Source organism: Rhinolophus sinicus, linkage group LG01, assembly GCF_036562045.2.
Source record: "Rhinolophus sinicus isolate RSC01 linkage group LG01, ASM3656204v1, whole genome shotgun sequence".
In the NCBI taxonomy this organism is placed as follows: Eukaryota; Metazoa; Chordata; class Mammalia; order Chiroptera; family Rhinolophidae; genus Rhinolophus; species Rhinolophus sinicus.
In genome coordinates, this window is record NC_133751.1 from 143,146,656 (window position 1) to 143,160,615 (window position 13,960).

Below are 13,960 nucleotides of genomic sequence, written 5' to 3' on the forward strand. Positions count from 1 at the left end.
CTGAATTCTGTTCGCTAATATTTTGTTGAGGGTTTTTGCTTCTTTGTTCATTAGAGATATCAGCCTGTAGTTTTCTTTTTTTGTGGTGTCTTTGTCTGATTTTGGAATCAGGGTGATAGTGGCTTCGTAAAAAGTGTTTGGGAGCCTTCCCTGCTTCTGGGGTTTTTGGAAGAGCTTGAGGAGAATAGGTGATAATTCTTTTTTGAACGTTTTGTAAATTCACCTGTAAAGCCATCTGGTCCAGGGCTTTTGTTTGTTGGGAGATTGTTGATTACTGATTCAATTTCCCTGATAGTAATCAGTCTATTCAGGTTTTCCGTTTCTTCTTGAGTTGACCTTGGAAGGTTGTATGCCTCTAGAAAATTGTCCATTTCTTCCAGATTGTCAAATTTGTTGGCATATAGTTGCTCATAGTAATTTCTTAAAATTTCTTGTATCTCTGCGGTGTCTGTTGTCACTTCTCCTCTTTCATTTCTGATTTTATTAATTTGGGTCTTCTCTCTTTTTTAATAAGTCTGGCTAAAGGTTTGTCAGTTTTATCTTCTCTAAGAACCAACTCGGGTTCATTGATCTTTTGTATTGTTTTTCTGGTTTCTATTTCATTTATTTCCACTCTGATCTTTATTATCTCCTTCCTTGTACTCCCTTTGGGCTTATTTTGCTGTTCTTTTTCCAGATCCCTTAAGTGTGAAGATAAACTGTTGATTAGTGATTTTTTGTTTGTTTGTTTCTTTAAGTAGGCCTGCAATGCTATGAATTTCCCTCTTAGGACTGCTTTCGCTTCATCCCATAGATTTCGGGTTGTCGTGTTTTCATTTTCATTTGTCTCGAGATATCTTTTGATTTCTTCCTTGATCTCCTGCTTGACCCATTCATTATTTAGTAACATGTTATTCAGCCTCCATGAATTTGTGTGTCTTCCAGTTTTTTTCCTGTAGTTCATTTCTAATTTCATAGCACTGTGGTCAGAGAAGACAATTGGTATGATTTCAATTTTCTTAAATTTATCAAGACTTGTTTTGTGGCCTAACATATGGTCTATCTTGGAAAATGTTCCATGTGCGCTTGAGAAGAACGTGTATTCTGCAGCTTTGGGGTGAAATGCTCTGAAAATATCGATTAAATCCAAGTGGTCCAATGTGTCATTTAAGGCTGTTGTTTCCATATTGATTTTCTGTCTGGAAGACCTGTCCCTTGTTGTCAGAGGTGTGTTGAAGTCCCCTACTATGATAGTGTTACTGTTGATCTCTGTCTTTATGTCAGTCAATATCTGTTTTATATATTTAGGTGCTCCTATGTTGGGTGCATAGATGTTTACTAGGGTTATGTCCTCTTGTCGGATCAATCCCTTTATTATTATATAGTGCCCATCTTTGTCTTTTAATATGTTCTTCATTTTAAAGTCTATTTTGTCAGATATAAGTATTGCAACTCCAGCTTTTTTCTCATTTCCATTTGTATGAAATATCTTACTCCAACCCTTCACTTTCAGCCTGTGTGTGGCTTTTGATCTGAGGTGAGTCTCTTGTATACAGCATATACAAGGGTCTTGCTTTCTTATCCACTCAGCCACCCTATGTCTCTTGATTGGAGCATTTAATCCATTTACATTTAAAGTGATTATTGATAGGTACATAGTTATTGCCATTTTAAATTTGTAGTTAGATTGTTTTCATCTTTCTTCTATTTACAGATGTCCTTTTAGTATTTCTTGCAATGCTGGCTTGGTGGTAATAAATTCCTTTGGCTTATTCTTTTCTGGGAAGCTCTTTATCTCTCCATCAACTTTAAATGATAGCCTTGCTGGAAAAAGCAATCTAGGTTGTAGGCCTTTGTTTTCCATCACTTTGAGTGTCTCCTGCCACTCCCTCCTGGCCTTCAATGTTTCTGTAGAAAAGTCATTTGATAGTCTTATGGGAGTTCCCTTGTATGTAACCCTCTGTCTTTCTCTTGCTGCTTTTAGGATTCTCTCTTTGTCTTTAACCTTTGCCATTTTAACTAAAATGTGTCTTGTGTGGACCTGTTTGGGTTTATCATGGTTGGAACTCTCTCACTTCCTGGGCTTGTATGTTGGCTTCCTTCATCAGGTTAGGGAAGTTTTCGGACATTATTACTTCAAATACATTATCGATCCCTTGCTTCCTCTCTTCACGTTCTGGTATTCCTACGATGCGCATGTTGTTGTGCTTGATGTTATCCCAGAGGTCTCTTAAACCATCTTCATGGTTTTATATTCTTTTTTCTTTCTGTTGTTCTGTTTGGGTGATCTCTGCTAACTTGTCTTTTAAGTCGCTGATTCGATCCTCGGCTTCATCTAACCTGTTGGTAATTCCTTCAAGTGAGATCTTTATTTCAGTAATTGTGTTCTTTAGCTCTAACTGATTGTTCATTATGATTTCTATATTCTTCTTTATGTCATCTCTAAGCTCCTTAAACATTCTTATCATCAGTGTTCTGAACTCTGTCTCTGATAGGTTGGTTACCTCTGTTTCATTTGTTTCCATTTCTGGAGGTTTCTTCTGTTCTTTTATTTGGGACATGTTTCTTTGTTTCCCCATTCTGGCTGACTCTCTCTGTTTGCTTCAATGTATTAGGTAGATCCCCTAGAGTTCTTAGTTCTTGCTGGGTTATCGTATGTAGTATGTGTCCTTTATATTTGACTTGCACTACTTCATTCTTCTCCTCTGCGTGTGCTCCAAAGGTGACTCTTGTGTTGTGTATATTGTCCTGTTAAAGAAGATCTGTAATTGCTTTTTGCTTGTGAGTAGGTGGGGTTAACTCCTATGCTGACTAGTTGTGAGACTTGGCTCTGCCCACCGCAGGGTGTTCTGCTGAATGAGGGTTGACCACTTAAATGTGGTTTGGCCTCTATGGGCTCTTGTGCCTGTAGAGAACTCAAAAAGTGCACCCCGCTACCACCATTCCTATGACATCACTGAAAGAGTAGTTTTGAATAATAAAAAAAGTATTCCAAGTAATCCACTAAACCTCTGACAAAATATAGCATATATAGCAAAATATAGCATATAAAGCAAAAACTTTATGAAATATATATACTTTAGGATACAATAATCTCTAGTTGGTTTAAAAATGATTTATTATTACTTTTAAGGAGAAAGAAGTTCAGATCTTTATTAATAAAGTTCTTGATGACAGTTATTCAAAGTAAATGACACTAAAGAAGATTTTCTATTATAGGTAATTTTGAAAGTATTAAAAACAAAATCCTAGTTGAAACTATGTATACAGGTTTACGAAGCTATGCAAGTATATTAATATGTCATTGTATATACAAAAACTATGATTAATTGCATAGTTTGAATTACTGTGCTTAAGGAAAAAATAGAGATATATTAAATTCTCTCTATTAATTAATTTATTTTTTTAATTAGCAAAGGGAATGTGCAGTTTTTATTTTACTCAGTTTTTTCCATATGTTTTCCTTTTAATTAGTTATGACAGTATAAAACATTTAAAAATATTTTGTTAACATTTTCCATATTTGGACATAACATTCCTTATTCAGACATAATTGTTTCAATATATGAATTCTATTTTGTCAATAAGATATACCATTGCATAAGCATTCCCTATTGAAGGAAAATCATTTTCCCTTTTCTTTAAACTATGCTGCAATATATGTTCTTATATATAAAATTCTAAGCTTTAGCCTATAATCTGGCTATCCTGTCATCAGGTACCTTGATTATAAGGGAACCAGAACCATTAGGTTTATTGAGCATCTACTAGGGAAGAATTTAATGGAGATCATTATGATTTTCAATATATTAACTATTTTAAATTTTAAAACATAAATGCCCTATATATCTAAATTTAATATTACCATAAAATAGATTTTTAAATGATGAATAAAGGACAGGTTATTTAATAAATTATAACAACCTATAAGTGTTATCATTTACCTATTAATCAAAACTGCAAACCTGTAGTTAATTAAAATACTCTTTTTTCCTAATTCATTATGCACCTTCATTTCATTGTCAAGGCCTTTCCAGGTTTGTGCAGATCCCATTGAAAGCTTTACCTTAAAAACTTGCAATTCTTATAAGTTGCCTTTGAAAATAGTATGTAATAGTGCATTGGGATTTCTTCTATTGCAACCTTCTTTCCTTACCCTAGTCTATTTCACCTTTTAATGTGTTGCTGTCTATTTATGTTTCACCTTTTAATGTGTTGCTGTTTATTTATGTCTTCCCCCACTGAAACTCCACAGAGGAAGATACTTTTGTTTTGTTCACTGATGTGTCCCACGTGCCTCGAGAACTTGCCGTATATGTAGTTTGAATACAAAGAATACGTGACTGTTGACTTATTTTTTATTTGGCCTCCGCTCTATAATTGTCTTTTTTTTTCTTCTCTTTCTCTTTCTTTCCATATGTTTATTTATCTTACTCCTGCATTTGCATCATTGTCATAGGAATTCTCTATATGGTAGCCCCAGAAAAGTTCCAGGTTTAAAGCATCTTTATAGCTAGCAATTTCAGAGGAAATAGAGCTTCAAATTCAATGAGCAAATTCTCAGTATACTTTGATTAGGCTGGCTGGTGCACATGCCCATTCCTGACCCCATTTACAACCGGTTGTGTATAAGGTTGAGAAATGGAATGTTTTGATTGTCTTGGGTGTTACTCAGAGTCTGGCCTAAGCAACAGCAGCATCCCCTGGGAGCTCGTTAGATATGCAGACTCTCAGGCCTCGCTCCAAACCAACCAAATCAGAATCTACATTTTAACAAGATTCCCTGGTGACATGCTTTCAGTCTGTGCCCCATTTGGAGCTGGAAATGTGGGTAGAGGAATAGGGTCACCAAACTGTACAAACTGAAAGTGGGGGGGAGGGATTGTTGCCCCCAAAAAACTTCAATGCTCTTACCAGAGGCAGAATGGATATTGGGCATGCAAAAACAACAGACATCCATTCCAACATGCAATATGTATTCAGCAATTATTATATACAAGGCACTGCACTATGCCCTTTTCAGACAGTATTTAGTATTCACAGCATCTCATAAGATATTATCAGATAGGATACCTAAGGCTTCAAGAGATTAAATAATTTATCTGAAGTTTTTGGTGGGAGGCAATGAGCAGATTAATCTATAATATAATATCAGGTAGTAATGAGTGCTCTGAAGAACAATTAAGCAGGACAGAGGAAGAGAGCCTGCCTCAGGATGATGTATTGGAGGGATCAATTTAGATAAGAAGGTCAGGGTGAACCTAAGGAAGTGAAGTTTGAGCAAAGACTTGTACAAAGTGAAGGACAGCTCATTTTAGGATAATACCATTCCAGACAGGAACAAAGATGAGTACAAAGCCATGAATTGGGATTGGCTTTGGCATGTTAGAAGAAAAGCAAAGGAAAAAAAAAAAATAACAACAACAAAAAAAGCCTGTGTGACTACGATAAAGTGAATATAGCTGACTAATTCAGAGAGATAGTCAAGAGTCAGTTCATGAAGGATCTTAAGCAATGGTTAGGATGTTGTCAGTTATTCCTGGCACCATGGAAAATCATTAGAAGCTTTGGAGCAGGGGAGTGACATGATTTTATTTATATTTAAAATGTATTGTCTAGGGAGCAGGCAATAGTGAATAAGGGATAGAAGGAGCAATGTAAGATGTCAGAGGGACTAGTTAGGAAGCTGTTGCAATGTTAGTCTAGGCAAGAGATGAGAGAGGGTGGGACTAGGATGGTAGAGGGGTTGGTGGAGGGGCAGGGGGGTATATTATGAATGAAGAGCCAACAGAATTTGCTAGTATATTGAATATATGTATGTGAGATAAAGAGAATTATTCCTATGGTTTTGCCCTGAGCAAATGGGTAGATATGTGTGCTAGTTACTGAAATGGAGAACGTTGGAGATGGAACAAGAGGGAAAATCAAGAGGATTATTTCAGATGTGTCAAATTTGAGATGCCTCTTAGAGACCACAGTAAAACTGTTGGATAAACAATTATATAAATTAGAGGAGCTTGGAGATAAGGTTTGCAAAACATGGAAGATTCTATTTTAAGCCATGGATCTAAATAATCTAATTCAGGCTCTTCTTCACAGTCACTCACTGACAAGGCCAACAAAGACCTCACCATTTGATAGCTGTGCCCACTGGGGTCCAAGACCTCACTCCCTGTACTGAAGGAAAAGAAAGCTGGATGGTGTCAGACCTGCTCTTCTATATTTAAGACCAGAACTGACAGATGTCCCTTTCCCCCATGGTTCAGTCGCTAGGACCAGACAGATGTTCCTGCGTCCGTGCAGGGACCTGCGAAATGGAGGTTATATGGGCTGTCTGGTGAGCACTACTATCTCTTAACACAATATTTCACTTCTAAGTAGGAAAATATAGATAAGAGGGAAAAATCCATCCTTCCCAAAATATTAAGATAAGCTCAAGATATTTTTTTATGCAGTTCTAAAGATAATTTAAAGTAATTTTCTAGGACTAGGACAAAACCCAAGTGCCAGCGTTAAAGCCAAGCGGTAGCTTCAGGTGGAAGAGTAAGAAGGATTTAGCTTTCCATTACAATTTCTATCATTCTCCACTTGCTACCCTTTGCCAAATATGATGCGGGCAAAGTTACCATTTTCTCTTATCTAATGTAAAATAATATACAAATGAAATTTCAAACTGCCTTCCAATCAGAAAACTGCTCATAAAATGCCCCTAGGAAAAAAAATTTGCAGCCCAGTCTGTTCAATCTTAACATGATAAAAAAGAGATGAATGATATATAAAAAATGACCTCAATTAAATCACCTACCTCAAAAATGAAACCAGAACAGGAAAATTGACTGTTGAACTAAGTCCTCTGAAGCTACAGTACCTTTTTTTCCTGGACCCAATGGCATCTCTTTATAAGATTTTAAAGACTATCGATTAGATGATTTCTGTTGTCATAGCACTTAACACAAAGAGACATTCTTTTAGTGATCTATTTTGTAAATTTTTTCAAGACTTTTCTTTTGAAGGCTGAACTTCAGAAGTTCTGGATAAAATTATTTTGAAAGCAAATATTATATATCTGTTTAAAATGCCCTTAGATCTTTTTGTTTTCTCTTCAAACATCAGCTAGAAATATCAATATTTTCTTAGAAGGAAACGTTTTGGCCAGGTAAGCATCATCAGAATGCTTTCTAACAATGCTAAAACATTTAATTTTGTAAAACAAAGATTCTGAAGAAAGAGTGGAGGGAAGGTGGGACTAGCAGGTGATGAGTTTCAAGAGTGTCATTGCCTTTGAATATAGTGACCCAAATAATGGCACTAGTTGCAGGCATTTAGGCTGTCTGAATAATTGCTTCTTATTTTACAGAATGATTGATGGGCAATTGATGCTTGGTTGGGATAGAATATACTGAATACTGGGTGATTTTTTTCTGCACCAAAATCTAGTTGCTTAGTGGTCTTTAAGAAACGTGTTAAACAGAGACCTTTTCAAAACAATATGAGAAAGAATTACAGTCTTATCAAAGTTAGTCATTCAGTCAAATGTCAATTTTAATATTGATAATAATGAACAAATCATATCACCATATATTTCATATAAAAATTAGTGGCATAATTGTTTTTTCATATCAACTGGAAAGCATTCTCTAATGATCTTCAATGAAAATAATTATTTTAATTTCATATATTCTGTTATTATATGAAGTAAAGCTAAGTAATTTTTAATATACACCTGCAAGTATATTCTATTATTTTATGTTCATTTCTTTATGCTTATTTACTAATTTAGCCAAGGATTTCAGGTGGCTTATATTAAATCATAAAATAAAACAGGAAAAAATCAATCAAGAAAAAATCAGGTCTATGGTAAGTCTAGGTAGAATAAAAGTTGAAGAAGGAGAAGGGAAAGTTAGAACATGTAAGTGCTGTATGTACATTGTGAGGATCATATTTATAGAGTAAATTTCTCATGAAATCTGCAGGTGGTAAGTAAATGACACTGTAGGGAAACTATGAGCATTAAGAAAAATGTTGGCGCTATTGAAATTTTTATTAAAGAGAAACGACAACATTGTCACACAGCTCAGCTAAGCTTTGATTATGAGATGCTAAATTAATACCAATTTATACTTAGCTGATTAATTATTCAGTCTAAGAAGTACAAGTATTTGATGATAAATATTTGCATTTGAAAAGTCATATTCCATGGAAAAACTTTTTTATATCTATTTAATGTACTAATTGGATGTTAGCAAGAAAATCAGTGTAGTAGCAACTGCTTATACAATTGAATTTGATGGATTTATAATTATAGAGAAAAAAACCTGATAGCAAATTAAACAGAGTGAAACAGTACTAAAACAGAAATAGCACAAACTGATTTATGTGTTTCTCTGAAAAATTTCAGGTGTTGTCAAAGTGGATTATGGAGATGTGTCAGTCAGAAAAACTCTAAGAGAAAATCTGAAGTGTAAGCCCTTTTCTTGGTACCTTGAAAACATCTATCCGGACTCCCAGATCCCAAGACGTTATTACTCACTTGGTGAGGTATGAATTATTTATTTTGGTTAAGTTATAAATATATTTTGCAAACGGAGCAATTTCTAAGGAGCTCAGTATTATTTTATGTTATGAATAAAATGCTTCAAGGTTATTTAAGTAGATCTACTTTAATGACTTCTCATATATTACAAGGACCATAAAGATCTTTATCATTGGGATTGGTGAAAGTAAGTAGATAGTTTAAGACTGAATAAATAGTGTTTTCTTGTTTCTTTACCAACAGCTCTGAAACTTTTTGGTCCTATGGACCTTTCAATGTGAACCCCAAAGAGCTTTTGTTTATGTGGGGTAGAACTATTAATATTTACTATATTGAAACTAAAACTGAGAACCTTAAAACCTATTTATTAATTCACTAAAATTAAACAATAATTCATTACATGTTAACATAATTAAGATTTTTGACAAATATTTTCCAAAGAAAAATAACACGGTAAGAAAATTAGCATCATTTATAGTTTTGTACATTGCATCAATTGCCTATTAGAAGATAGCTGGATTCTTAATCTCTGTTTCAGTATTCAATCTACTGTGATACCACACACCATGTAGTCTCTGGAAGACTCTTTGTATATTCATGAGAAGTGAGGGTGAAATCTGTAGGTCATAGCTTAGTGTTATTATTAAAATCGTATTGACCTTGTGGACCCACTGAGAACCACTCTTTTAAAAAATACCGGGGGTGCCAAAAAAAAAAATGTACGCATTTTAAGAGATGTTATCTATGTATTACTTTTTGAAGTTGGATTGAATTACGGTAGTAATGTGTAGTATGATGTTCACTTAGAAGATGGTGTTACTTCAATGAATGCTAGCATCATTCACTGTATTACAATTTTAATACAGTTCTTTCCTTTCTTAAAATGTGTATACTTTCTTTGGCATCCTCTGTATATATTATCTTCAGAAATATACAGTTGGCTTCATCACAATTATACAAACATATATTCATCATACATATTCAGTTGCTCAAATAATTATTCTTTTATGATTGTATGCTCCTTATTGGTAATTTCCACCTTAATTTGGATTAGGTTTGGGAATCAAAATTAATTTAATATCGGTTGTAATTAAAGCAGTTCAACAGCAATGATATAATGCATTTTGAAAATAAATATTAATTTTATCCTTTCATTGAAGTTGTTGTTTTTGTACCTCATAATAGTAGGGTATCTAAAAATTTATGAAGTTTGAGCTAATACTTTTTTTGGTTTATGTGCCAAAAAAATCTGTAACTTTATCCACTTTATAACTTTAATCCATAAACAGATGTACTTATGATAAACTAAAAAATAATTAAAGAAAATAAAGTTCAAGCTGAATGGAGGCCTAGCTAAGTTGTTCAGAAAGGCTGTTTTTCTGTGCTATATCCATGCCCTATTTGTCAAATATCCACTTCCTCATTAGCCATGTAAATATCACTCTACAGAATCTCTCAGTGTACATATATTTAACCTTAATATGAATAGTGTAGTGCACATTTTTGTGTGTAATAACACTGAATGTGCCACTTTGTGGGTGTGACTTTAGTCATGTACTTGTCCTGTGCTTCAGGGTTTTATTTATTTATTTTGTTTTATGGTGGGAGTTGGAGGCTTGTTGTCATTGCTTTCAAATACATAATATACCATGTTAGCAGCAATGTCGTACGGATTTATGTTCACTACATAAAATGTATGAGAGTGGTTTTTAACTTTCAACACTGTTTGCATGCTAGTTATTATAATCTAGTTCTAGTGAAGATCCCCAATAAAATATCTAACATTCTCATTTCTTTACTGAAAAGTTTATTTGAACAATTGTGAACCTGACTATACCCTTAGAAAAGGGAGCTTTTATTCTTGGAGTATTTCTCACACTGTAGTCAATAGACCCAGCTGATGAGTAAACATTTGATTACTTTTTCTAAAAGGAGACATGACCAGAGCTTATAATGAGACATATATGAGTAAACAGGACATTTTTGGAAATTCTCTGGGGCCACCCAGGTGACTCCTGAGAAAGACTTAGAGTTCTGAAACAGAATAGAGATGTTTACTTCCGTGCTAAAAATCCAATTTTATGCTTTTCTGCACTACCTCAAGGAAACTTAATTAATTGACTTTCTGAAAAATGAAAAATAGAGTATAATGTGTGCAAATTTATTTGTACAACCTACTGACTTTGAATTAGCTATCTTCTATGATGGATCAGGTGGCCGTATTTCAATTTATAAAAATAGTTGGAAAAGGTTTGAAAGAGAAAGGTTGTACCTTTTTGGGTTTATGAAACATCCAGAAAAGGCAGTATATTGTATTGAATAAAATCCCAGGCCTTGGAGTTAAGCAGAGGAGGGTTTGAATCCTGCCCTCACAGTTTACAACTTGAGTGGCACTGGAGTAGTATCCTTTCTGGTACCAGCAGGAAGATAATCACACAGGGTTGTAGAGATGATTGAAGATACAGAGTATCTATCACCATGCCTGGCAAAAAGTAGTAGCAGCACCAGTATGGTTATTGTCATTATAACTACCATTTATTGACTTCTTACTACGTCAAGCATTATTCTAGATGTTTTATAACAATTATACAATTTTAAAATCACAACTCCATGACTTTGGGGTTTTTTATACCCCATTTAATATGGAAAATGAGATATAGAAAGTTGATATGATTGACCTATGGGTCATAGAGCTAGCTACTTATTGAAGTAAGGATGCAAGCACATGGATTGAGTCTGACACCAAAGCTCACTTTTTATTACAACTAGAAGGAGAAAATAGATTATATTATGATATTTTATTCATTCAAAATGCTTTTATTAAATAAGAGCTTCAGCTAGAACCTGTGACTTATGCTAAGGATGCAAAGTCAAATAAGGAAACACCTTTATTCTTAAGCTGTTCTACTGAAAAGGTGGGTTGGGGGGATGGAAAGAGAGAATCAATAAATTCAGTATAAATAAAAGATACACTACGTGAAGTATATAAGCATGCTGTTTCAAAAACCCAACACATTAAAAAATCTATGAGATATATTAAGTTTTTAACGTCTGGGATATTAATGTACTTTAGTTTTCTGCTTTAAAACCAGATTCAAAGAGAAATAATCCAGCAACTGTTTCCATGGAAACAAAAGGACAAATTCACCAAGCACTACTTCCCAATTAATATTGCATAGTCATGTATACATAATTTAAGGTCGACAAGTTGATAATGAGTTTGGGATGAACTCTTAATGGGCAATAGTCATTTACTTAAAGCTTTTTCTTTCTTACTGCTTGTCATTAACCATATAGAAAAGAAAGGAAAAGCTAATTTGCCTTATATGTGGAGGTACTATATATCAAAAAGTTAGTGTCCGAGCTACTTATCAAGACAGCAAAATTATTTATTTGTTGTGTAAATTGTTAAGATTTAACAATTTACAATTTCCTTAAGTTTCAGTGTTTTTCAAAGTCTATATAATATTGCAATGCATTGGTGAATATAAACATTTCTCTGTCAAATTTTATTTTTAATTTTCCTAGTGGTACTGGAAGATAGAGGCAAATATGATATTTGGTTTCTCTTTATCATATATTGTCACCAAAATAATCATCAGTAGAGTTATTGATGTCAGGTCGTTGTATCTTAATTTCTTATGCTTTCATTTTACTCAGATAATTGAAATATTACTTTACCCAGCCCATGAATTTCATTCAGTTTCCAATGGGAAGTTAAAAGCTGTGCAATTGCTTTGAAATAAAACCTTTAAGTAGCTTAATGAAGCATGTGCCTTTTAGACTCAGTAAGCAGATCTTAATGGAATAAGGAAGTCAAGCTCTTTGCAGCATTAAATTCTCTCTTAACTAGCTCGCCTTTTAGCTTACGTAGATTTAGTATAGCAGGTTCTGATGTTGTAATATAAAGGCTAATTCAAGTTTAAGATTGAAAATGGCATTTTAAAGCAATAACCCCTCACTCTAAATTTTGGCCTATGACAGTCCAGCGTTTTTTTGGGGGGAAAAAAAGGAAATGTTTTCTGAGCTATATAGAACAAAGGTATATCAGAGAGCAAGAAAAGGGAAAAGAGGATTTCTGGAGCCAATTGACTTAACTCTTGAGGCTTAAAATTTGCAGTGGCATGTTGCTTTGAAGATGTTTAGATATCAGTCTATGTACTTTGTAGTAACTACTTAACCTCAACACTGTTTTCCTCTGTATCCTTTAACTATAAGAAATAGTATTACAGCATATTGGTACTATATCCTTAAAGATTGTTAAAGAACAAGTTCAAATGATTAAAAATAGACATCTATGAAGCTGCTAGGCTGCAGGGATTAAGGGGATAATCAGATACTACCAAATGCAGAGGCTGAAACACTTAGGGTTTTACCCTCACTGTTGATAATCAGGAGATCGATCTATTTATAGAGTCACAGTCTTCTTGATTCTTTAATAAGATTTCAGTAGGAAAACATCATTTTAGATGGCTCAGACAAATGGGGACATTCCCTCTACCTGTGATTATATTTCTAAAAGTCTTTGGTACCCAGTAGCTAATTTTGATGCCAGGATAACTGAATATGCATATGTACAGACAGAATATGTTACTTTTTATCAGATGTTAACCTTAAAGAATGTTGGGCTGGTTGACTAACCTGTTAACAAAATGAGAGTGAGTTTATTACCTGAAAAATATGTTTACTTCATATTTCTAATAATTAGGCTAGAACTAATTCTAATATTATTACTCAAATATGTATTGGCACAAACGTCTGCCACAAATGATATGCAACTTAGGCATATACTGAATTCTCTCAGGATTGTTGTTTGTTTCTACTATACACCAAAATAATTGAAATTGTTTAATTTTCTGTGTCCTTTCCTTTTTTGTGTGTGGAATGGAGTTAAGATATCACATATTTAGAATATTTAATCTCATAGTCATAATCAGGGCATTCTAAACCAAACTCATCTTGGATATGTTAAGTATATAGATTTTGAACTCATCCCTCTGGTTTTTCACAATTTGGTAAAGATAAAATATACTTAAATGCATATTCAGTATGGTAATTATAATATGGAAACATTAACATTTAACTCTGGAATTTACTGTGAATGTTCTTTACGAAGTTAAGAGAAATCAAATGAGGTTGACATGTAAAAATAATGATAAAAAGTAACATAATGTGCAACTGAAGGATAAGCAAGTGTCATAATTAAAGCAAAACAGCAAAAAAGAAACGCTATTTTAAATTTAGACTCATATTTAGAATGGATTTTTACATATTACGTAGTTTTCAAATGTAAAGGTTTGTGTGGTGAGAGTGTATGCCTCTTTTTAGAATTGGAGTTCCATTGTTGCTTGCTACAATCCAGCAGAGGGAGCAAAAGCTAATGAACGAACTATTTAAGTGGTAAGAATATTACTAAAGATGCTGCTGATGTGTAGAAATATTTATAAA

General features: G+C 33.7%; 1 protein-coding gene across 6 annotated transcripts in view; it reads left to right on the forward strand.

Moving 5' to 3' along the window:
* The window catches only part of GALNT13 (polypeptide N-acetylgalactosaminyltransferase 13), a 459,656-nt gene that overhangs the window by 397,621 nt on the left and 48,075 nt on the right, over positions 1-13,960 (forward strand). For all 6 annotated transcript variants that reach the window (XM_074336508.1, XM_074336499.1, XM_074336497.1 and 3 more), the window contains exon 10: positions 8,378-8,517. In XM_074336508.1, coding sequence (XP_074192609.1) covers positions 8,378-8,517 — 140 coding nt within the window. The remainder of the gene's footprint in view (positions 1-8,377; positions 8,518-13,960) is intronic.